The 25,071-nt window shown below is 39.9% G+C and overlaps 2 protein-coding genes across 2 annotated transcripts; one reads left to right on the top strand and one right to left on the bottom strand.

Annotated features, from left to right (window-relative positions):
• Positions 1-1,930: 1,930 nt before the first annotated feature.
• Positions 1,931-4,389, bottom strand: LOC306836179 (uncharacterized protein). Its single transcript, XM_079363140.1, has 2 exons — positions 4,055-4,389; positions 1,931-3,353 (listed from the first exon to the last, which is right to left on the bottom strand). Exons 1-2 carry the CDS (start codon positions 4,233-4,235, stop codon positions 2,377-2,379), a joined length of 1,158 nt encoding a protein of 385 aa, XP_079219266.1. The 5' UTR covers positions 4,236-4,389; the 3' UTR covers positions 1,931-2,376.
• A 1,824-nt stretch (positions 4,390-6,213) lies between these two features.
• On the top strand, positions 6,214-23,211 carry adss2 (adenylosuccinate synthase 2). Its single transcript, XM_079363534.1, has 13 exons — positions 6,214-6,618; positions 12,625-12,727; positions 15,945-16,013; positions 16,251-16,301; positions 16,424-16,490; positions 18,120-18,227; positions 18,440-18,521; positions 18,593-18,719; positions 20,249-20,403; positions 20,594-20,718; positions 21,018-21,115; positions 21,276-21,425; positions 22,462-23,211. The coding sequence occupies exons 1-13, from the start codon at positions 6,421-6,423 to the stop codon at positions 22,512-22,514; spliced, it is 1,386 nt and encodes a 461-aa protein (XP_079219660.1). The 5' UTR covers positions 6,214-6,420; the 3' UTR covers positions 22,515-23,211.
• Positions 23,212-25,071: the final 1,860 nt, after the last annotated feature.

Genomic DNA, 25,071 nt, shown 5'->3' with positions numbered 1-25,071 from the left:
GGACAAGTGTGAGGACACAAGCCTTTTGGAAATCTTTCAAGCAACAACAGCAGAGCCTTTCCTCTTTCTCTGCTTTAAATAGCTTTTCAATGCACATCAGATCCAGCTTGATGTCTACACTGAGATCAGCAACAATACAGCAAATGTATCCACTGGTCTGCGTCCAGAGAAGTAAATCGTTCTGGATTTAAGTCATGGATCTATCAACTGCAGTAATGTGATAAGATGGACTGCAAAGCAAGAATTTGAGTATCTCTCCAAATAGCTGTTATCACTGCACATTTTTCCTGCACTTTTCTCCCCCCCATCACCTTCAACATTAAATAAATGTGTGTACGAACCCAGAAAAAACAACAATTCTGCAGATCCCTAACTTGTTGGTGTGTTCGTATATGTGTGTGTTGGGCTTTTAAAGAGGATATCTACCAGATGTTTGTTGTCCTCCTCCACATCAAACCATAACCCCAAGAGGATGAGTCCATCAGACCTCCCCCGTTCATCTCCTTTGTACCAGAAACTCCAACTGGACCAACTCCGACCACACCTAGGTGTAGATTTTGGCTTCTCCCTCCAAATTCTCAGTGCTGTATGGAGACTTCACCAGCTGGAGCAACTCAATGACCTAGTTGTGCAACTGAGGGTCAGATGAATTCCTGATGATTGTTTAGTGCCAGGGAAGTTCTTGGTATCAGTGTGTGGGTGCAATATTTCACTTTCACATGCAGAAAACTGCAGATGTAACCGCTCTTCTGCTAAATCTATATGCGACAACCTGACCCACATAATTAAAATCCTCCAGGTTCCCTGAGTATGTTTCACATAACATAACTTCACTGAAGATTAACCTCTTGCCCTCATTTTCTACAGAAAAGTAAGGCGGGAAAATTCTCGAATATTAATTGTCTGGATCAACAACGACTGCAAGTACATGCAAAGAACACACAGTACAATAAGCAAGCAGCTACTTTAGGCCATTGTATATATGATTCAAACCATCTGATTAGATTTAGGAGCTTAAACCTCCAGTGGCCAGACATGAGCAAACATGTGGGAAACTTTTCCCAAGGATCTAGGGGTTACTGCTAAGTGTGTGTGTGTTTTATTCTTTTTTTTGTGGGGGGGGAATGTTACATAACCAGATTAGAGTAGTTGGTTTAAGGCTTGAGGGTCACTGTGGCCTGATTAGCACTTTAGCTTCACAATCTTAAACCTGAATTGCCCAAAGCAGCTTCCCAAACACAGAAATTCCTGCCTGAGCTTCTGTTCTGTGAGAGGTTTCCAGGCCACCTGGGAACGATCCAAGTGGAGCTTTATGGTCCTTTTCTGAGACCAAAAAGTCATGGATGAATGGCCCTTGAACAAGAAGATACATGAGAAATGATAACAAATATAGAGTAGATACTGGACCTTCTCCCACAGAAACGTTGACCAACAACGGCTTAACATCGCGTAGTCAAAAACATTGAAGATACATTGAATAAGTAACTTTTTTTTGAAAAGGAACATTTAGAACGCTCTTCCCATGGCTGTCCTTGAACTTCTAATGCTCAGATTATGAACACTGTGGGAAAACTTCTGATAACAATGGTGCACACTGTCAATAACTAATAAACACTTTTTAACAATTAGATTATAACAAAGTCCAAATAGTCTCTTCTTTTGCGTTGATCATTTTACCTAAACCTTTTAGTGAACCGTAGAGCAATCGCTGACTTACCAGATAAAATAAACGCTCCTGCAGTGCCACCTTCTGGTGAAGCATGTTCCTCGAGACCAGAAAAACACTGATCAAAATCCTTATAAATGTACAACTGTGACAAGTCCCGTGGGGTTTCCTTGAAGACACTTTATGGACGGACGACTGTATGGTTTTGTAAAATGACAATTTATTGTTCTCGACAAAATTGTACAAAAGTACTTTACATTAGTTCATTACATTAATATTAGCACTGGTGTGTTTTCATGTTGGCCCATTTCTCCTCCTGCCAAATGTTAATGCAATAGCTGCAGTTTTATATACTTTATTTCTTTAAATTAATTAATTAATTAAACATTCACAGTCAGTAAATCAAAAACCAACAACTTAGACAAACAGCCAAAAAAACATGAACTGTAACCAACTTCAAGCTAGATCCAAAGGCAACAGGACTGCTTCGAGACCTCGAGGTGAAATGTAACCAACTGAAGTCCAGAAATAAGAGAAACACTTCAAAATACAGTTTGAATAAAAAACTAGGGGTTACTATTTTTTACACTTCATGTGGCATCACTGAAGTTTTGAAGCATTTGAATGTTTCTTCGAGCACACTGTCTCTTTATAACATTAAAAGCTGAGGACTTTGAATAAATAAATAAAGATCCATTCGTATGAAGAAGTTAACATTTCGGAGCGTGAGTCCCTAGGTGGACTTTCAGGTGTACTCTCTGTAAGAAGCCTCTGCCGCAGATGTCACACTGATGAGGTCTCTCTCCGGTGTGGCTTCTCATGTGCTTCCTCAGATGTCCACTGTGGGTGAAACTTTTACCACAAAAAGAGCAGTAATAAGGCTTCTCACCCGTGTGAAACCTCATGTGTATCTTTAAGTCTCCTTTCCTGCTGCATTCTTTCCCACACACGTGGCAGCGATGCAGTTTCACCCCTGCGTGGCTGGCCATGTGGTCTGTAAGAGCGGTCCTGTTGTTGCAGTGTTTACCACAAACATGACAACATTTTGTGCCCTTGTGTGATTTGAGGTGCACATTAAGGCTTTCAGTGGACTCAAAGCTCTGTCCACATACAACACAGGGGACACCTTTGTCCTTAGAATTCACAAGACAAGCATGATTTAACAAGTCATGATGGGAGGAAAAAGGTTTATCACACAAATGAGAGTCATTTGAAATTGAATTAACATCAGATAAATTTGTTGAGTCTTTTGAAGACGTAAATGACCTCTGACTTTGGTCTGTCTGTGTTTGGTTTGACTTTGATCTTGCAGTTGGATCTTCTCCCTCCCTACCATCTTGGACTCTTCCATTTCTGATCAGAGTTTGAGAGGACAGAATTGAGGGGAGAGGTATCATTACGTTTATAGTTTTAGTTGCTTGACGCTCCAGAAACTGCTCACTTTCCTTGTTTTGATTGTGATGTTGTGAAGTTGACTTTATGTCCAGCTGCTCATTTGTCTCCCAAGTTGATGAAGAAGCGAGGTATGGCTGTTCTCCTTGTAGCCCACTGGCCCAGGTTTCTTTCTCTTCCTCTTTAATGTGTGGAGGCTCTGGGTCCTTCTGACACACGCTGAGGTTTGGCTCCTGCTCGCAGTTATGTGATTCAGGGGAAAGTTCTTCATTATTGATTGACAACTGTGAGTGATCTGGAAATAAGAGAAAAGACTCTGAACTTTTGCATCCTACAAAAAAAAAAAATATATATATAGATATATATATGAGGAAAAAAAGTTAAAATATTAAATAGTATATAAGTCCTCTATACATGATGTGTAAGTAATCATTTAAACAACTGTTTTAGCTGTGGTCCTTTTTTCCAAACAACAATTTAGGTTATACTTACATATTCAAGATTTCATATTTTTTGGGAACAAGTCATCTCAACATTTTCTAAAGATGTCCATCATTGACTCATCATTGAGATATATAAACAACATTTGAGTGAAGTTGAATTTCAATTACATTTATTTTGAGAAGTCTTTAATTTATTGAAATAAAACTTAAGGAGAACCTAATCTACATGTTGACCCCTGATAGATTGTGTTTGTGAGTGTAATCTTTCCTTTACAGTTATGGTTGATCTGGGGGGAAATAAAGTGATGCTATATATCCTTAATCAAAGTCTATCATGAGGTCTCCCTTGAGGCACATGTAAAAAAAGACAAAAGTATTGTCATCATTTGACAATTATTTTTTCAATGAATAAATCTTCGATTGCCAGGCTTCTGAAAAAGAATTGTATTACTCTAAATTTTTTCATATACCTGTTGACCTTCACAATTTTTCTTAAAGTTATTATGTTATACTAATCATAATCATAATCATAATAATAAAAACAAAAGTATACCTTTGTTCTGGTTCGACTCAATCTCCAGTAGCAGACATCTGAGACGTTCAATCTCCTGCTTTGAGCTGGATGCTTCCTCTTCATACTTGGATATTGCTCCTTCGAAAACCTGAAATATTTCCTCGGCAGCAGCTGTCAGACGCTCGTCTACAAATGTCCTGAGAAGAGACCGAGGAGACATTTTAAGAAAACTTTTCAATTAGAGTGAATAAACCAACGAGATGAACGCATGGATAATGTGTTATTTACTAGCTTTGAAGCTAAGGAAATAAACAATGTAGAGAACCAGAGCTGGTCTGCGCATGTCAGAGAACTGCTGCCCCCTGCAGGACAAAACTAAGAGTGCTTCGTGAATGGTTAAGACGGTGATTCAAGAAGAATTTAGAGGTTTTTGTAGTTCACTTAAATGTTTATATTCAATGCAAATCTTTACTTCGACTACATTCAAAGGTCAGAGAAAGTTGTGTTTGCTTATCTCCAAATCCTGCAGTTTTCAATGTTAACTTTTCTAATACAACAAAGCAGTGTTTCATTGAAGTTAAAGAAAGTTCTGTTGCTTACAGTCTTACAGTCTCACAGAATATTATACATTGTTGGATTCATACAAAGTACCACATAGTAAAGTATCTGAAGAATACATTCAAACACATAACAATATGGACTATCTTTCTGCATCATGATGACTGATTTTATAGACTCGCACATTAGGAGGTTTTGAATGCAGTACTTATTTAGTCAGTTAAGAATCTGCAGACCTCTTCATGAAAAGATCACACTTTTTCACCTCAATAAATTAACACGGTAGGGAGGGAGAAGATCCTGTTTGGAGATCAATCCTACATATAATGCATTCAACACATGTTAAGGGACCATTGGGCATAATTCATGTTTTTTCTTCTACACTGATGTTTTTGCTTTTTAGTGTATAGAATGAGAGCACTTATTCAGTTTTCTTATTTAGATGTGTGAGTCTATAGATACTTTATACAACAGCTCAATTGACTTGATGTTCATTTTATCAGGATATTCAGCAGTTTCTTTTACATTTCTGTAATAATCTGATATATTACCTAGTCCCTCTGATACGTGTATGATCACCACTAGAGGGAGCCAAATAATTTGAGAAAGCATATAACACATCAGTTGGAGCATCAGTACATGTATATCCCATATGTTTGATACACATTGATCAAGAAAATCAGGTCATTGTTGTTTGGTTTGACTACTTTCTGTATTGTCTGCTTTCTGTGTTTGTAAGGCGGGTTAAGACACATGACACAATTGTTTAACACAGTTAATATGAATGTCAACTTTTTAGAAATCACTTTTTTTTTAGTCTACTGTGTGGTCAATAATTTCAAATTCTCGTTTTTCTGTGTTTGAAATGGTCAACTTTAAATACAGTTATTTCTCATCTTTGTTTAGTTTATGCATTATGATGTGCTACTTGAGCAACACACGTCCTCAGGCTAGCTCTCCATATTTTATGATATATGTTGAATGACCTTAAGTTGATTCATTCCTGATGAATTAAGAAATGTCATTCTCTTTGTTCGTTCATTTTCAGTAAGCTTGTGTGTCTCTGAATACTCTCTGTCACTCAGTCGGTAATCCAGTAATTCACTCTTACTTAAAACAGTCTGTTTGCTGGTACTGGAGTTACCTGTCAAGTGACTATCAAGTATATGTGTAAAGGTCTGTACAGGGGTTGTATAAGCTTTTTGCAACTGTTCATGTAAGATCGTTGGGAAATTGTGTGCAGATCTTTCTTTTTTACATCCATTAAAGAGATTTTGAGGAAAGATGTAACTGTTTAGAAACTTCACCAGATTTAATTTTATTTAACAGTTGAAGTTAGTCAATTGTATAAGTGAGGAAAAAAACAACACGTGCAAAGGGACTCTGTGTAAGTGTTTCCATATTTAAATGTGCAAAAAGTTAATTTATTAAGTAATTTATTGAACACACCTCCAGAATAGTGGGAGTGTCTTCAGAGATAGTAATAGCATCAAGATGACGCACCTCTTACCGAATAGAAAAAAAAACATGTTTGTTTGACTCCTGTGGTTGAATCCCATACAATGAGATGACCAAAAAGCAATAGGGTTAAATTCAGTTTTATTATCTTCTATAGAGCACGTTTCATATTTGAGGGAGTCCTCGCTTTGCAGCTCTTTCAAGCTGTTTCAGTTCACATGTAGGAGTGTAAACTGTCATTGGAGACACTTTTGCGCATGTGCAAGACGTCTTGAACGTCACCGTGGAGGGAATCCCTTCAGTCCTCTCAACGATCTTTGATGCAGCATCGCAGCAGCCCGGTGCGAAAGGGCGCTGAAGTGTAAGTCAGCGGCAGCGACCCAGCGGAAATGTCGGACAGTGGGAGTCAGGAAGCCGCCGGTGCCGCGGCCCCCCGAAACGGCAGCGACAGCCCGACAAAACGAGCTCCCATACCGCCTGTTGGCAACACGGTGACCGTGGTGCTCGGGGCTCAGTGGGGCGACGAGGGGAAAGGAAAAGTTGTGGATCTTCTGGCACAAGACGCCGATATGGTCTGCAGATGTCAGGTTGGTGTAGCACAGCATGTTGCATCCACTCGTCCCTGCGTCCACTGCAGATGAAGCTAGTTTACATGTGTTAACTCTAAAAGCATCCTGACGGCTGTTTGCTAGCTTACCAACACCTCAGTACATGTGTATCAAGTGTTTCGCTAATGTCACCTTGAATTCCTGCTAGCTGCTGCTACTGCTGCTGCTTAGCCCCTCAGACACATTTAATGATGTGATAAATTGTCTCCTGTCGCGCGCACATGACAACGAAACCAGAGCGCGTGCTCACTGAAGTGACCACCAGGTGCTTCACCTGTGTTGGCTCCGTCAGTGCGTGAAAGACACGCCGGCAAACTTATCAGTAGAGGTAACGGTGTTGGCTGCAGACTGAGAGGCTTTTAATGATTATTTGAATTACAGAGAGATGATGCGTCGTTGGTCTTGAACGCATCACTGAAAATAAGAATGCATGAATAAGTTAAACATAAACTATCAACAAGATTAGTTTAATTATGACCATTTAAACACCAGATTTCGCCAATCTAGTTTAATTTGTGATCCTTTCTTTCTAATCATCTGATTATTTAACTTTTTGCGTTCAAAGTTTTTTTTTTTCCATGCGAACTTCTGTCCTCCAATTCCTGCATGCCTGCTGCTGAATTTAACTGAAACACCTCGAGCCTGACTGTTATGTGTCTTTGACTTTGTTTTTAACATAAAGAAGTCATTTAGAAAATAAGGAAAAACCCCCTTTTGTTTACTCTCACCACTGCCTGCCGCATATTCAACTGAGAGTCAAAGACAAGTGGATGTTTGTTTGCAAATAATAAAATAATAAGTTAATATTATAATATCACTTTCTGTTCACAAAGAAGTTGTTGTGTTTAAGAAAGCTGCCTTTTATTATGATCTTCTCTGTTGTCATAATGATGCTAAGTTTGTGAAGATCCTTTAAGAGAATAGGACGGGAGAAGGGGCCGAACAAGACAACTTATAATGTTGAAAATATTTCAGTCAGGCAGATGTTACTTGTACAATCTTACATGGCATTTGAGGTGTGTGTGTGGCAATAGCGTGGTCATTGATAGGTGCTGTATGTGTGCACTTAGACTAAGGATATAAAGGTGTTACACACTCTTTTTTTACATTAAAAAAAAGTTCCGTAATCACGTTGATCATGTGACCCCCCCCCTTCACTTAATTCTGGACTTGATCAGCAGCAGGTTTCAGCTCCTGAAAGGTGCTTTTGTGTTTTATTTGCATGCACAGTGGTTTGCAAAACAGGTTAGAAGACTCTCAAATGTCACGAGTGCTTTTGGCCCACTTCGATTGAGAGTGTTGTGTCCCTGAGCTCCATGATCAGGAGTAGATATCGCACTGAGTGAAGGCATTAGAGGGAGGATGGAGCCTAAAAAGTCTCACATTTGAAAAAAGGGAAAAAAAATAAAAAAAACTTCAGTTGTAACACATACTTAAAACACAAGAGAGCTTGTTGTTATTTTTGTAGCACCTGTCTCTGGTGTCTTTATTCAACCTGTCTGTCTGGACTTTAATAATGTGTTTTGTAAATATTCGGCTGTCCTGGCAGCAGAACACGTATTCAAAAACTCAGCTGAGTTTGTTTTTTTGTGTTAGCAACACAACAATGTGAAGAGAAGTACTTCCTACTTTGGGTGAAAAGCTAAACCGCTCTCTGTAGTGTCCGTTTACACTTTTCCTGTTTCAGAGTCGGCTCTCAAAAAGTCATGTAAGAAAATGAGGCAAGATGGTGAATGAAGTCACAATGACTTGCTATGAATTGCCACTGTAAGGCTTTTGTAGCTGACACTTCAGCATTGTAACCGAACCTCATTTATACCTGAGAAGTTTTGGCTGTGTTTGTTTTTTCTCTTATGGGGAAAAAAAAAAGTTTTTAATTGTTATCAACGTAAAGATTTTGCCGCATTTTCCTGCGTAGTTTTGTTGCCCAGCCCTTTTGATGAGACTATTGATAAGTCTAATGAAATAAACTCTGAAAGTATTTTTCCAGCAAAAAAATCAAACTCTTGCAGATTTCAGCCATTCCAGACTGAGGATGAGCGTCTCTTATTGAAGGAGGCAGGGAGCGTTGTTTATCCGTCCTGTCGCTCCGTTGTGTTCAGACGACTAGAAGTTGTTGCTGTTGACAGCAAAGTGACACGCGGAGTCTTCTGAGCCTCTCAACGTCGCTCCTGCAGCCATGGCAGGACACGTGTGAAAATAAAGCCCTCTCTGGCCGCGTGCCCTGCATACGTTATGTCGTGTGTGTTGAAATGCTGAGCAGATAGTGTTGATCTTTTTATAAAACAAGCCTCACCAGCAAGAAAGAAGGCTGTGGAGATGAAGCTCAGGGTTTCTTTGTGCTACGAAACATATCAGCTGATTGCAGCCACTACGATGAATTACATAACATATCGCGTTATACAGCGCAGATGGCTCGTACAGTTTAATTGACCTGTTCTGGTATTATAATGAATCACTTTGTATTTTAGAGACCATTCATTTGACCTTTTCTTCACTAAGATCTATTTAAAGTAACTGAACTTTTACTTGAGTACAATATTCTTTTACTCTGTTCACCCCTGGTTCAAAATAATACATCTTACAGTGTTAATCTAAAGAAAAGGAAGCTACCATGAGCATCATTGTAGTCAACACAACGAGTTGATGAAGCAAGTCTCCAGTAATCAGCTGGACAACTTTAGAGTCTGTTGATGAGCTCTTTTTCCAGAGTTGTATTGTATTATAGTATTAGTAGTAAAATGCATGATCAAGAGTAGACACTTAATAATAATATGAATTATTATTATTATAATAATTATTATTATTATAAAAATAATATGAATTGAGCTAGAGGTCCCTACACCAACCAAGCATACACTGATGTGGAGTTGTTGCCTTGGAGATGACAACTGAAACCAAGGCTTGGCTCAAACAGAGACTATTGTTTTTTGACTGAAGAGGTTTTGTGGACACATTTGTTATAGTCATTTACACTCTATAGGTCATGTATTGAAGAAACACACCTGCCCTATAGAATTCTGTATCCACCTTCCGACTGACAACTGGAACAGAGCGACACCAGTCCGCTCAGCTTCATGTTCAACAGCACCTCAAAAGAGCAGGTGGTTGGCTCTGACTTGAGACCTTTAACCTACTCAGGAGGGTGTTTCTGCTCATGCACAGAAACTTACAACACTCCCGTTCAATAAAAAAAATCATATCTGAACCTCACTTCTGACATCGAACAAGTCTTTAACAATTTGTTTTTTTAATAACTGCTAAAAGAAGAAAATCAATCAGCACCTGTTTCCATTATTTCTTATGTGCTTTTATGAAAATAATCTAAACTCTTGGCATAAAAGTTATTTCAGCTGAAATTGTATCCCATGTGTTCCCTTTAAACCAAAGTAGCAGAGCATTACAGCTGTTTTTAACCTTCGGTCAGGAGCGGGTCACAGGTCCATATCAGGTATCATGTGTGCACTATTTTACACCAACCTTTAACTTGTTTTCAGTCATCGTTAGTAACTTTATGATGAACGAGGTAAAAGGGAAACCTTTAGCAGCCTGTCATACAGGTTTCATACTTTTGTTCCGTCCTTGTTTAACTCTTACACATCCTCGACTGACAGATGTCAGAAACAAGGGGTGGGATAAAATGTTAATACAGCACTTTATTGTTTTCCTGTCTTGATTGAATTACTGATATTTTTATGAATTAAAAACTGTCGCTTTAAACAGATGGCAGTTTGAATCGCCGGGGTGACGCCCCGACATGAACAAGTGTTATGTGAACAGAATTTAAATTGACCAGAATAAGAAACTGGCCGCGCAATAAAGTCCGAAAGAAGTGGCATGAAGAGATGAGGCATAATAAGAGGTGAAGCTGAATAAAAACTTTCATCCTGCTTTTTACCTTTTTCGGGACGTTTTGTTCCTAAAATGAATCATTTGCCTAAAAGTGTGGTTAAAAGAGTTTCTTGCAATTTATCAGTTATCGTAGAGTCACAGTTTCATGGTCATATTTTGTATTGTGGCTACATATCGTGCATTGTATCATATGATATCACTTTGCATGATGCGATTCCCACCCTTACTGTATAAGGAGCCAATACTTAACTTCTTCAAAGACGTATACTATGATAGACATTGGGGGGGAAAACAGGAAGAGTCGAAGAGAACGTAACGCATAACAAAACAAATGACAATAATTCATCACAAAATGTCGTTTCTCCTCCACAAATTAGAGCCCTATCAGGGGACTGCATGAGAACCCGAGTCAGCTTCTGTGGGGGATGGTGTAAATCGTAAAAGTATCTTTAAAAGGAGAGGCTTCTACCCCCCCATCTGTGCCGCCTCTCCACCTTCAGGCCGCTGCTGTGGCCAGGAATAACCCAGCGCGGTCGAAGCACATGCTGGGCTTGATTTATACCCACAGGCCACAGCAATAGGATCACATCTTTGTCTCAAGACAGGCTCAAGTTGAGTTTGCACTGAAGGAAGTGAGAATGTGATGCTGGCGTTCTTTTCACAGCATCTTATGTCATATTGTTTTATGTAAAAGCTGCAGAGTGTGACCTCTGACTGTGAAACGCTAAGCAGCTTAGATTGTAATATCCTCGTTCTAGTTTGTTTTTCTCTTCATCGTCAGCCCGGCTATATCATGAGCGTGCCTCGATCCGTAAACACGTATTGTTTTTGTTTAACACGTCCCTTCCTCCTGCATATTTGAAAATGTTTTTCTTCATGGTCGACCAATCAGAGCAGTCCATTTGCAGGCTGCTGCACGCAACTGCTTTCATTTTTCTGGTCTGCTTGCATTTGATTTTCTGTCATCATAGCTGAAGCCTCATATATAAATGGATTAAATATTGAATAGACAAAATGTAATAAAGTTAGATAACACATTTGTTACTGTTCAAATAAAGGGGGCTTTTGTGAGTAACCGTTTGTGAACAACTTTGAAAGTATACATCTCCTCCTTGGTTCACTAACACCAGCAGCTTCCTCTTGGCACTTTTGATTCTATATTTTCTAGATTTATTTTGGATGTTTTACTTTTATTGGACAGGACAGTAGATAGAGTAGGAAATCATGAGGAGGGAGTGGGGAAATGACATGTTGAAAAGGAGCCACAGGCCATAAACTAAAAAGCAGAAAAGAGTATGAAACAGGTTTATTATGAAGTGCAGCGGTGATTCAGGATTCTGCTGAATATAATTTACCTGCTGCTTTTACACGCTGGCCCTACATACGTGCTACATTGACTGGCAGGGGAAAAGTGTGCGTAAAGTCAAGGTGAAAATGTCACGTGTTTGCTTTCACACAAGCAGCACATCCCAAAAGTACAGATTAATTATACAGAAGTTGACCTCAAGAAATTGCAGACGTCTGCAGATGTCCCATTCATATCTTATCAACGTCTCAACACAGAAACTCACTATAGTGATTCTGCTGAACTTCAAGTTAAAAAGCTGACATTGTTTTTTTTTCCCTCTCTTGTGGCCTTTTTGTGAGGGATACTTGTCCATGAAGCTTCACACGTTAACGTTCACCTCCTCTTGATGGCGGTGGAACTCATCAGGCTGAAACCAGTGAAGTTGGTCCAGTTAAAAAAAAAAGGAGTTATCAAACGTTTAGTACTTGTTCAATCAAGGTTCAGGAAAATACCTTTGAGATACTCCAGGCCCATTGACAGTCCTGGTTTTGGTTCTGACTTGATTCATGCTCAAGTCTTAACAGGACTTATGTTATGGAGAGACAAACATTATATACATAATGTTGAATCCAATGTACAAACAGTCCATTTGTCCCTTGCTCACGCATGCTGTTGACCCCTCCCTTAGATGTGACTGCACAGTGAGCAAGAATCTCCAAGCAACGGGCGCACACACCAACACACAGTGGTTTATGTGTGATGCCTGTTGCTACTCGCCAAACTATTCAGCCTGCCCTCCAGCTCAAACTTTGTATTATGTTGGGCTGTTTGTCTTTTCTCTGCAGGGCGGAAACAACGCAGGACACACAGTGGTGGTAGACTCAGTAGAATACGACTTTCACCTCCTCCCCAGCGGCATCATCAACCCCAAGGTCACCGCCTTCATCGGTGTGTAACGCACAAAAACGCATACACGCAGAAACACAGAGTTTACACTCCTGCCATACTTCGCACACACACACACACACACACACACGCACACACACACACACACACACACACACACACACACACACACACACACACACACACACACACACACACATACACAATTAAACACAGGCCCTTGTTTCAAGGCCATCTCATTTAGCTATTTTCTTGATGAATAGATCAACTCTACTTTTAGTCTGGCTTTCGTCTTTGCCAGAGTAACAGCCTCCATGTTGAATGCTACAGAGCAGTGCTGAGAGTGATCAGCTTGACTCAGAGCCAGACTACACATCACGTCCACTCCTCTGCAGTAACTTCATTAGCTAATGGTTTCTTACTCTATCTTTTAGCCTTTCAAACCTCCACACATGATACTTAAACGTGCACCACTGTATGATCTGTCAATACACGATGACATTTCCACGTTTCTTTTTTGGATATATTGACGTTAGCCGTATTGTGCACACTCAGACAATCATATAGAGTTGATGAAAGGTGCGTCAAGTGTGACAATAAGGTGTTTGGTACACGTTGCATGTGTCATACCCATAGTAATGGTAGATCCTTTTTCGGTTTGTTTTTTTTAATCCAAAAATCAAGAGAGATGATAAAAATAACATGTATTTCTTTTATTAATTGAGTCGTTGAGCTCAGAAGATAATGTTTCTTTTCATCAGTAGATGTTTGCAGAATTTTGTGTCTGACCTTGTGACCTTTGTTGCCATGGAAGGTGTTAAGATTATTTTAAAAAGGACAGCTGGTTGGTCGATCATTCACTGAATTTCCATGCAGATCATGAATCAAGGTTTCATTACAAGCTGTGAAAGGATTATTTCATGAAATAGACCTAATTAAAATATAAGAAGCATAAGCATATCTTCGTTAATGATGCAGTATTTCATGCATGTAGATATTAATAGACATCCTACCAGCTTGGCTCTATGAGTGGCCATATCAGTTGGTCAGTCCGTCTTCCTCTTTGGTGCAGACAGAAATATCTCAACAACTGTTGCATACATTGCCAATAAACTGGGTACGTACAGTTCTTTTTTACACATGGTGAATCCTATTAACTTTTTGGTTCCCTGACTTTTTCACTACTAAGTCAAGTCAAGTTATTTTCTTCTAAACTGAATGTCTCATCAAATGTTGGAAAGATTGCCATGAAGTCTGGTTCATGTGTTATGTCCCGCTCAGGATGAATTGTAATCTTTTGCGTGGCTTCTCCAGTAGTGCCATTTATCGAGTCAAGATATTTTATCAGCCAGAATGCCTGTCTTGAATAAACACAAAAGTCAAGTAAGCAGCCGTGGCAATGTTTGAAGAGAAATCGACCACACACTACGCTTGAATGATTGTCTTCCTCATTTGGTTTCGTATATCATGGGGTAGTGATAGCCTAGCACAGGGGTCCCCAACCTCTTTGACTACACCGTCCAGCTGCAGCTGTCATATTTCTGACAGGCAGGAATATTACACGCCTTATGGCAATCCTCCAATGTCTTATTATTCATGTTAAGAGTACTATAAAAAACACTCGAAGCTTAACCTGCCATCAGTGTTAGCCTTGAGCCTGTTTTCAGGTAATTTCCAATACCCTTAATATTACACACATAAAATACCATAACAGTTATTATCAATTACAAAAACAATTAAGATCAATTAAAACACGCTTTCAAAAAGTGGCTCGAAACCCAACCTTCATTCTAAAAGAGAGAAAAGAACTCCAGTGTTGAGAGTTTGCTGGAGAGCTTTCTACGAAGTTAGGGCATTAAAAAAGAATGCAGTTTTACAAATTGTTAAACGTTAATAGAGAGCTCAAGGAGCTTTCAAAACAAGTCAGGAGAACGGGTTATGTAGGTGTCCGAATTCCACTCCAACAGGTCTGTTATGTTAGGTGAAGGTTTTGCGTACAGGACTGCAACGCTCACTGAAGTGTGTGCGTTGACTGGACTAGAATCCTGACGCCTTGTTGCACATTCATCAAATGGAGAAAGTGCCAGATCATGCAAAAATGTAAACATTAAGATTGAAGTAACCAATGGGGCCATTTTACAGGTTTTTTTGTCAAATGTTTTTAATTGTCTGGTTATATAGAGATAGGATCTGTTTGAAAGGCTTGAGACCAAGAACTGATCCCGTATGATGTGAAAGTATCATAGCATGTATATAAGGCTGTGCTGTGCTAATGTAGAGTGTAACAAATCGTAGGTGTGTCAAGCACAATTAATAAGTACTTGTTATCATCAACGTCATTGATGGCCTCATGATATATTTTAACTGAAGATGTTTCTTTTTCCTTTTATTTAACATATTGATATATTGATACCACCATCATACCATTTATGAATGTTTAATGTTAACTGAGAAGACTCGAGCCATTTTGCCTCAGAGTGCAAGCAGTCATTAAGGTGGGTAGCAGCTTTCCTAGCAGATCTTCAAGATGTGTATATAACCGTGTCATCAGCATACATTTGATAGCCAACGGCAGGTCAGATCTTGGGTGTGTCATTCATTGATGTACATGCTAAATAGCAGTGGACCTAGAACTGACCCCTGGAGTATCCCCATACTGTTGGTATTGAGAATGGACTTTTACCAAACTCTTTTTTTTTCTCTTTTTTTTTTTTTTTTACCAGACACTTGTCAAACATTAAGTAATCCTGAAACCAGGCACATGACCTTTCATCCAAACCAAAAGTAGATTATTTCTTAAAAAGACGGTAGGGATTAACTGTATCAAAAGCTTGACAGATCTATAAATACAGCAGCACAATGACATCAAATTTTTCATCAATTGAGCTGAAATTGGGTTATGATGTGGACTCGGTATATATTTTTTTTTACCAGAGATTCCATAACTTTTGACGGACTGGGTTATTTGGTGATTCGATTAGAATTGTTCAGATCACCACCTCTATGCAAGGAACCTACATGTGCAGATTACTATAGATTATTCCTGTAGCAATCAAAGGTTTAAAAAAGAATCTAAATTGTCGTCACCGAGGAGCTCCTGGAATCTGAGGCTTGAATCAGTGTTGGTATCATATTATTTACAATACCTGCGGTTAATAACTTTCCCTTTTTGACTGTTATCATTCTTCTAAGAAGACTTAATGTTCTTACGTTTGAAGACTGACCTTCAACTATTTAGTTTTCCTTTTTTGTGTCTTAGGCAACGGTGTAGTGATCCACCTCCCAGGCTTGTTTGATGAAGCAGAAAAGAACGAACGCAAGGGACACGGTAAAAACTGTTTAACACTAAAAGTAAAAAACTCAGCTTTGTTTTTATTCTATGGAGGCTCAAGAGTGTGTGTGTGTGTGTGTGTGTGTGTGTGTGTGTGTGTGTGTGTGTGTGTGTGTGTGTGTGTGTGTGTGTGTGTGTGTGTGTGTGTGTGTGTGTGTGTGTGTGTGTGTGTGTGTGTGTGTGTGTGTGTGTGTGTGTGTGTGTGTGTGTGTGTGTGTGTGTGTGTGTGTGTAGGTCTCAAAGACTGGGAAAAAAGGTTGATCATCTCAGACAGAGCACATATTGGTAAGTTTCTTTTCACCAACCCCTTCATTTTAATCTGTGAAAGTTTCCATGCATGATATGTATGTCTGAGTGCTGCTTTCTCTGAGGTGTGTGAAAGTGTCCCCTCTCTCCCTCCTCTACAGTGTTTGACTTCCACCAAGCAGTTGATGACATTCAGGAACAGCAGAGACAAGATCAAGCAGGCAAGAAGTAAGAAACCTGAAAATAGCTGATGTGCACACACACTTACGCATAGTTTATACATGAGAGGACCCTTATTACCATAATTTACATATATATCATCATACCTTATTCCAACAACACACACACAACCCTGTGTTGTACCGCCAACACATACAATTGTGGATATTTGTTGTTTTAGGAATACTGCTCTTCCTGTATTTCCAATTTGGCAACCACCACTGTTGGGCCTCATCAACAGGGTGCCTAAAAGACAGAGTTATGAGCTCTTTGTAGATTGCTGTGATAAGTTGCTGAATTTTAAGCTGCGATAATGGAAAAGTTTTGTTCAGTTCCATTAAACAAAAAGTTGAAACTTTCTTTTGCGTTACCCAAATAAAATCTTCGACAATCTGTTCGTCAGAGGGTTTATTCGACTGCCAGCCTCACAGGAGAATTCTTTATCAGCTACAGTACATGTGGCTGCTCGGTGTCTAATTACACATAGATTTGCCTGTTTCCTTCAAATAATTCATAGCTCATGGCCTACCTTCAGCAGCTTCATTGGCTCCCAGTTAAATTTCGCATCAACTTCAAAATTCACCTTTTTAAGGCCTGCTCCTCTGTACCTCTTTGAACTCCTGCACATCATCACACCCACCCACACGCAGGTCTTCTTCTTCCATTCAACTCACTGCACCACCCTCACGCCTGTCCACCACGGGCTCCAGAGCCTTCAGTCGCTCTGCCAGTTTGATCTCAGTTTTGACAGTTATTATTATCTTGGTATTTTTTTAGTTTAAAGGTTTGAATGCATTCTTGTTTTAATGGTTGTCTGTATTGGGTGTGTGTCCTTCACTGCTAACCAGCCTAAAAAAATACAACCTTTTCACTCGTACAATAATCCCACATAGGCTGTTGCTGATGATAAAACTTTAAACCCATAGAGAGGCTTTGGGTTTTTCTATTCTTTAGTTTGCATGTACAGTATGCTAACCAAAGTCAGCTAAGACAAACCTTCCTTCTTTTAGGCCGAGTTACAGGTACATATTGAGTGTGTCATCTGTAAATGGTTAACTAGTTTATTGTTGTATTTTTTTTTTCCCTCTTATGTAAAACGAAGTTATATATGATTGCCAGTGTAAGAACACTTGAACACAACACTTACTGATGCCTGAAGCTCATGACATAGGGGAATGACCAGATGACTTTGTTGAACACGAGCTGATATTTTGCAGACTATAAACGCCAGTCTACCTCTGCAAATAAGATTTGACTATCCCTTGCTGACACACGGTATTGTGTGTGTGTGTGTGTGTGTGTGTCACTGCACCCTCTGACTATGGGGTGTGTGTGTGAGGGACGTGTGCAATATATTGCTGTCTGTTATATGTCCTTTACTTGCTGAGGGATGTATGATGTTTTTATATACAGTATGTTGTATAGTTACCTGTTTTAATTGCACATGGTCAAATTGAAACTGAAATTAGAGATCAGTAACTTGCTAAAAATGTTGTGTAATTTGGTGGTGTGATGAAAAGTGAGAAGACAGACATGATTCGCTTTCAACTGTTTAAAAAAAAAAAAAAGCCGTTACATGCTGATGCTACTTCTGTTTTTTTTCTTCCCCTCTCTCTCCTCACTTGTCGTCCCTCCCAGCCTCGGGACGACAAAGAAGGGGATTGGTCCCGTGTACTCTGCAAAGGCAGCACGCAGCGGCCTCAGGATATGTGACCTTTTGGCTGACTTCACAAAGTTCTCTGAAAGGTCTGTGCCGATAGTAAAGTCTTTACGGGGTTTTAGTGATGTGAAACAAATCCCTGATGCATTTTTAAAATAGAAGAATGTGAAGCCGCCTCATGTTGACAATGTAATTGCACCATGATTAAAGATGTTGACATTTGAGCCTTGTTGTTGGTTTGAATGACTGAGAGGAAAGAAATAACTGCGTGTGTGTTGACTGATGTTGTCTGTTCCAGGTATAAAGTATTAGCCCAGCAGTACAAGTCTATATACCCGACTCTGGAGATCGACAAAGAGGCAGAGCTGGTCAAATTAAAGGTTAGAAGAACTACAAAATAACAGGAGGTTGCTAGAAACATGAAGCTTTGTAGTAACATTTTGACTTCCAGGACTACGTGGAGCGGATCAAGCCCATGGTGAGAGACGGGGTGTACTACATGTACGAGGCTCTGCATGGTCCTCCTAAGAAGATCCTGGTGGAAGGAGCCAACGCAGCTCTGCTGGACATAGACTTTGGTAAGTCGACTGCTGAGTGTGAGCTTGCGCGTGTATCACATTTAGCGAACATAACTTTTAACTTTGTTTGTTTCTTTCTCCAGTCGTCCTGTACAAATACATTCTTTGTGCTTACTCTGAGAATAAGTGCTTTTTCTAACTGCAGAGCACTGTTGAGTGCATTTACAGTGACCCAGTGAAGTTGCCTTAAGCTTTGTGATGCTCTTTACAAAAAGCTGCTTGGAGCTCAGACTAGGGACGGCGGTAAGTTTACTAACTTCTAAGATGCTCTCGCGTCCAGGCTCGATGTGCACGCTCACAGTTAACCCACCTAATTCCACCTGACTGTGCATGAGCACGACGGCATCCTGTATCAGCAGTCTGTATGTCAACCGACCGAAAGTAATGATTCAGTCCAGAAATATCCTCAGACGGTTGATGTTTGATAGCGTAACAATTTAGTTTTTTATATTTCGGATAATAACAGGACAGACATGCTAATCTTGTAGATATCATAATGTGTTATCCAAACTCTATGCGTCACTCTTGTGGTATCAGGGCAGAGTGACCTGCTCACTGAAAACAACCAACCTCATTTTCGAAACTTTTTCTACTCTTCATATGGAAGTTATGGCATCAAACCTTAAAGTTATACATATCAACAAAATAACATTGCGCGTGTAAAGAGCTTATCAACCATTAAAGACATCAATGTATTCAGTAAAGAACGCTTTGCGCGGACAGACTGCTGATGGTCACACTGGCAGCTGTAGTTATAATCCTGGTTCTGCTTTGATTACACAACATTCTCTTTAAACGCTGGGATGATTGGCATGTGGGCAGCCTACAGCATTTAGGCCTGGAAACTTGATCCCCCTTTTGTTTTCTGAAATACTTTAAAACACAATTTCCGAAGCACACAATTTTTAACATTTCTTAGAGGAAGCCGTTTTACTGTTCACGTCAGTGTGCGAATGGTTATCACCTGGGGGACAGTTTTGTAAAAGACACCACCACCACTACAACCTGCTTTGAGTGCTTTGATTTTGGTTCTTTCTTTTCAGGAGGCAACTTTTTCAAATGCTTGTGAGCCTCGAGTCACATTCAAGCGGCGCTATGTATTTGAGAGTTTTTGACCAAATTAATTGAACATTCAGGTTGTGTCATGTTTTTTATTTGTAGGGGTGGGAATTGTAAGGTTTCTCACAATAAATAATGCATGTATTATAACCATACGGGTTATTCAGTATTGCAGGACAAGAATAGAATGATACACCAAAGAATTTGTTTTGAGTTTTTGAATACCCCAAAAAGGTCAAGTGCAGGGTTATCTATGTTTGGGGTCACTTTCACCTCTTATCACGATTCATCCCTGAACTTCTGTACAAGCAGGTTATGATGTAAATCTGAACTACTCACAGCTATGTGCTCTTATTGGCAGACTTTTTTTTATTATTATTATTAAATGATGATACTCTCACACTCCCTAGAAACTCTCTCCTTCGTCTTTGTATTCTTGATTTCAGTTTTCACTCCTCTCGTCTTTGCAGGCACGTACCCATTCGTGACTTCGTCCAACTGCACAGTGGGCGGGGTTTGTACGGGTCTCGGCATGCCGCCTCAGAACGTGGGTGAAGTTTATGGGGTGGTTAAAGCGTACACCACCAGAGTGGGCATCGGAGCTTTCCCATCAGAGCAAAGCAATGTAAGAGTACACACACGGTAACATTCACCAATCATTACAGAGTAATAAACATAAACAGCGTGTTGGTATTCATTAACCACATACTGTCAACAATTTCTCAAGGAGACTGCATTATTTAAATATATAAATGCAGATGATTGACAGCACCAACTTGAACTTCTTGTTACTCTGCTGATCTTGTGATCTTCAGGACATCGGAGAGCTTCTTCAGACCCGAGGGAAGGAAGTGGGCGTGACCACAGGCAGGAAGAGGCGATGTGGTTGGCTGGATCTGGTGCTCATTAAATATGCACACATGATTAATGGCTTTACTGCGTGAGTTCTTTGTGCTTGTTTGGATTCATATAGTTGTATATAATTTGCAGTATAGTCTCCCAGGAGACTTGTTTTAGATTTTTGATGTAAACCATTATGTATTTTTTTGTGTAGTAAATTTGATCTGTCTTATCAGATCATGTCTCATTTTTTGTCTCGTTTACTTTTTTAAAGATACCAAAAAACAATAACAGGTGTTTTGCATGGTTGTTTTTTGCTGTATTTGTTCTCATGTTATCAGTAAGAATCTCTGCTGTCTGTGATTGGACACTTTCTTTTACTTTTCTGTCCCCTCTTAGTTTAGCCCTCACCAAACTGGACATACTTGACATGTTTGCAGAGATCAAAGTGGGAGTAGCATACAAAGTCGACAACCAAACTATACCTCACTTTCCAGGTGAGTCAGCACATATTTAAAGGTTTTAAAAAATCCATTTCAATGCAGAGACATATTGATCTGCTGTCATAGCTGTGTGATCACTGTCTCATGTGAAGCAATGGTGTAATATTACTTCCCTCTCATATCCCAAACCCTTGTCTTGTTGATTGTGTGCCAGCCAATCAGGAGGTTTTGCATCGTGTGGAGGTCCAGTATGAGACGCTGCCAGGCTGGAAGAGTGACACATCGGCTGCAAGGACTTTTGAGGAGCTGCCAGAAAATGCTCAGAAATATGTCCTTTTCATTGAGGAGCATGTGGGGGTTCCTGGTATGATACTATACACGCGTACACACGCGCACACACACACACACACACACACGCACACACACACACACAGGGTTAGATACAAAGTAGACACATTAAAGAAAATGTTCATTTTAATTAAACTTAAGTGCTATAGAGTCACAAGCACTTTTCAGGGTGTGCCTGCCTTGCCATTGTACTACGGAAATGGAAACAAATTTTATTCTGATATTAAAAATAATACTAGTCAGTTATGGTGGAAATAGACCGAAGTAAAATCAACCAGGTCCAAAAGCAGACCTGATCAGTAACATAAAGCCCCCTGATTAACAAACTGTCATCACAGGGAGTTCCCATATATCAATGCGACTCCAAAACACTTCCACACAGTCCTGATCACATGTTGATAGTGTCCTCTGCTGGACGACAAAGGAACTTTATCAGCACCTCATTTGCATACATGCTGTTTATCTTCTGTTCAAACAGGACAGGTATCATATTTCAAACAGTCTAATGAGAGTACTAACCATGAAGTGATAGTGATAAAGTGACACTGATTGTAACCACGATAAGAAATGATAAAGTATGTGACCTGTGGCCCCTTATAACGATAATGCATGATACAGCGATTGTGCAATAATTGATAACAAAACACTAATATGATTTTACATCACGATACCTGTTTAGCTGTAGAATTTAAAATGCCTCTCGACATGTGAAGTGCAGGATAAATGTGTTCACTGAGATTTGGTGTCAGTTTCACACTGACTCTTAACTACATTTCAATGCTGTCTAACATTATCCCACAGCATGTCTCTATCCCACTTTCATCTTCTTCTTTGGCCAACTAACTTGTGCGCTAACGCTAATCTATGTCATATGCACGCACCACTTTGAGGAGTGGTGAATTAGTGATATGGGGCATTTAATCTGTTTAGAGAAGTGGTCCTTAACTGGTTTAGCCAAAGGACTTTACTACAAACTGAGACCCAGATTTTAGCAGATTGAAATCTGTCGCTAAAAATCAAGAACTCTACTTTCTTGTTTTCTTTTTCCTCAGTTAAATGGATCGGAGTAGGCAAGTCTCGGGAGTCGATGATTCAGCTGTTCTAGAGGATTGAATGGGAACTAAAGAGGAAACGCCACAGAGAATCAACTGTACCCTTTACCCCCCCCTCCCCTCCCCTCCTCTCCCCCTTCACACACAGCCTACCTACCTGTTTGATATTTCAGACGGAGACGTGACTATCACACCTGTTCTTAACTCTTTACTGTTGTACAATAAGACTGTACCATGTTCCAGACCAGTCATCTATGGATCAGACTCTGACCCTCCTGTGTGAATGCTTCTAAGTGTCTCCGTTGGGATTTTAAACTATTTTAAAGTCAATAACAGCTAACTTCAAGCTCAGCTGTTTCTTAAATTTGTTCCTGTTTTAATCATAAATGCAACACACTCTGCAACACCAGCTACCATCAGGTCTGAGAGGAGACGCGGAGAAATGAACTCAACACACACGCGCATAAACACACACACACACACACACACACACACACACACACATAGACATATCGGGATCATTGCCCATAAAAACTGTCCACCGACGTATGGTTTGTCAAACTATGAACATGTTTATTTTTGTTGATCTTATCTGTGTTGAAAATGTGCCGTTACTGTCCGGTGTTAAATCAGTTTAAAAAAGTTTAAACCTCAGCACTTAAGATGCTTTGGACTATATCTTTTTTATGTTTTCTTCTGCTAGATTTACATCACATCCTGACATGATAAAGGGAAACTTTAATATTTGTATTTTGTCTTTGGCTTTCTTTTATTTAGATGAAATGGTGGATAGAGTAGGGAATGCTGTGGGGAGGGAGCAGGTCGACTGGAACACGGGGCAGCTGCTGGGAGGAATATAGCCTGAAAATGCAGGGCCTGACAGAACCACCCGGCCATATTGTCCAGGAGTGGAGTCATTGTCATCATACTGGAGCCGAGTAGTGGCGTCATTTTCTCTTGATATGAGGTTCGAATTGGAGGCATTTGCCATAGCTGTCAGCTTCAAACTGCAGGTGAAGGTGGCTACAGGTTTCTGGTAGCGGCTTGGGTTGTGGGCAGCTGATTTTGACTTTGCGTAAGTTGAGGTAGAGGCTGCTTTTTTTTTTTTTTTTTGGCTCAGGCTTGAGATTTAGGCACAGGTTGGAGACAGACGCTGATGGATTCATGCAGAGGCTTTAGATAGAGGTTGGAAGAAATGTTTCTATGTGCAGCATTTGGTGGTAAAAGCTACTTGCACATGTTGGATGGTGCAGATGGGTTTTTTTTTTGTTTGTTTGTTTTTTAAGGATGGAAGCAGAAAGTTTATAAAGAGGACAAAGGTGGAGGATTTCCTAGGCACATGACGTTTTTCACATTAAGGTCCTCTTAGTGGTTTGACTTCAAACTTGAACATTGACTATGCTAAAAACGACCGTGCAAGATGCTAAAAGTACTTTCAGTTATTCAACTAAAAACAACAATTTACTAATACCAAATATATATATATATACATACATACATCCACATGTACGAGTCCTATCTCATCCGCTGATTCAGTGAACATGGGAAGATCCAGTCGCTTCCATAACGTCTGCCTAAGACGACGTCTCAGATCTAAGCTTTAAGGATGAAGACGGCCACTCTGGTACCTGAGGGACGGTGTCATCTACTGCAGCTTGGTGGCGCTGCTGATACTCCCCCACTGAATATTGTTGGATCAGCAGTGGGTCGTCGTCTGGCAGTGGAGTGGTGAAGCGCTGGGGACTGGAGGCAGCTCAGCAGGTGGTATATTATGCTGAGGCCTTAGCACCAAGGGTGTAATATCAGCATCAGGGAGGGGACGCTGAGGAGCAGGATTCTGGGTCAGCTCTGCAGAAGGGTGGACCAAGGTGGTCCGCTTCCTCATCATGGGCAGTCTGGCAGCAGGAGCTAAGTGCTAGTGTATAGAATCCTGTGAAAATGACCAACAAACAAGAAGATGTCAGAATCCAGTAAAGTTCAGAAGACCTTCACAATCTTCAAATCAAATCAAACATGAAAAACTAGAATCACAAGCCACAACTATCCGTCCCAAGGATATAAAAGCCTTTGGATTCTCATGGAAAAGTAAATCTGTTTTTAATTGTGATTATATTTGCACCTCCAAGTGGCAGAATCCCTGAAACATCTGTACTAAGAACCATTTTTTGCTAAGGTTTGATAATTAGCATTCCTGGAAAATTCACCTTCAAGACAAAGTTCTATATGTTTAAAGCGATTGAGGTACAGATATTTCCTCCGTCACTAAAGTCACGTGTTACCAGGTCACTCCTACAGCACAAATAGAGTGAAATCTGGGGGCCTTATCTGGACCCAGCCTGCTGAGATCCTCCGTGGTGGTCGGAAGTCATGGTCCTGAAAGTCTCTCTTTTAAATTTCTATTATTGTAAGAAAATATTATTTTAAAAGTTTAACTCGAGATTTTGTCAAAAAGGACGTTAAGGTTTGTAGAAGTACATTCACGAAGGTAGGCTTTTACAGTGAGCGCATGCATTGATCCATAAATGTAAAAATGTCAACGACAACATAAAAACTACTTGGCATCACCAACTCAAATATTAACAGCTTACACACAACACGTTATCATTGGCG

The sequence above is a fragment of the Symphodus melops genome, assembly GCF_947650265.1.
Source record: "Symphodus melops genome assembly, chromosome: 15".
Lineage (NCBI taxonomy): Eukaryota > Metazoa > Chordata > Actinopteri > Labriformes > Labridae > Symphodus > Symphodus melops.
The sequence above is the reverse complement of the archived record's forward strand: the minus strand, read 5'-3'. Positions and strand labels throughout refer to the sequence as shown.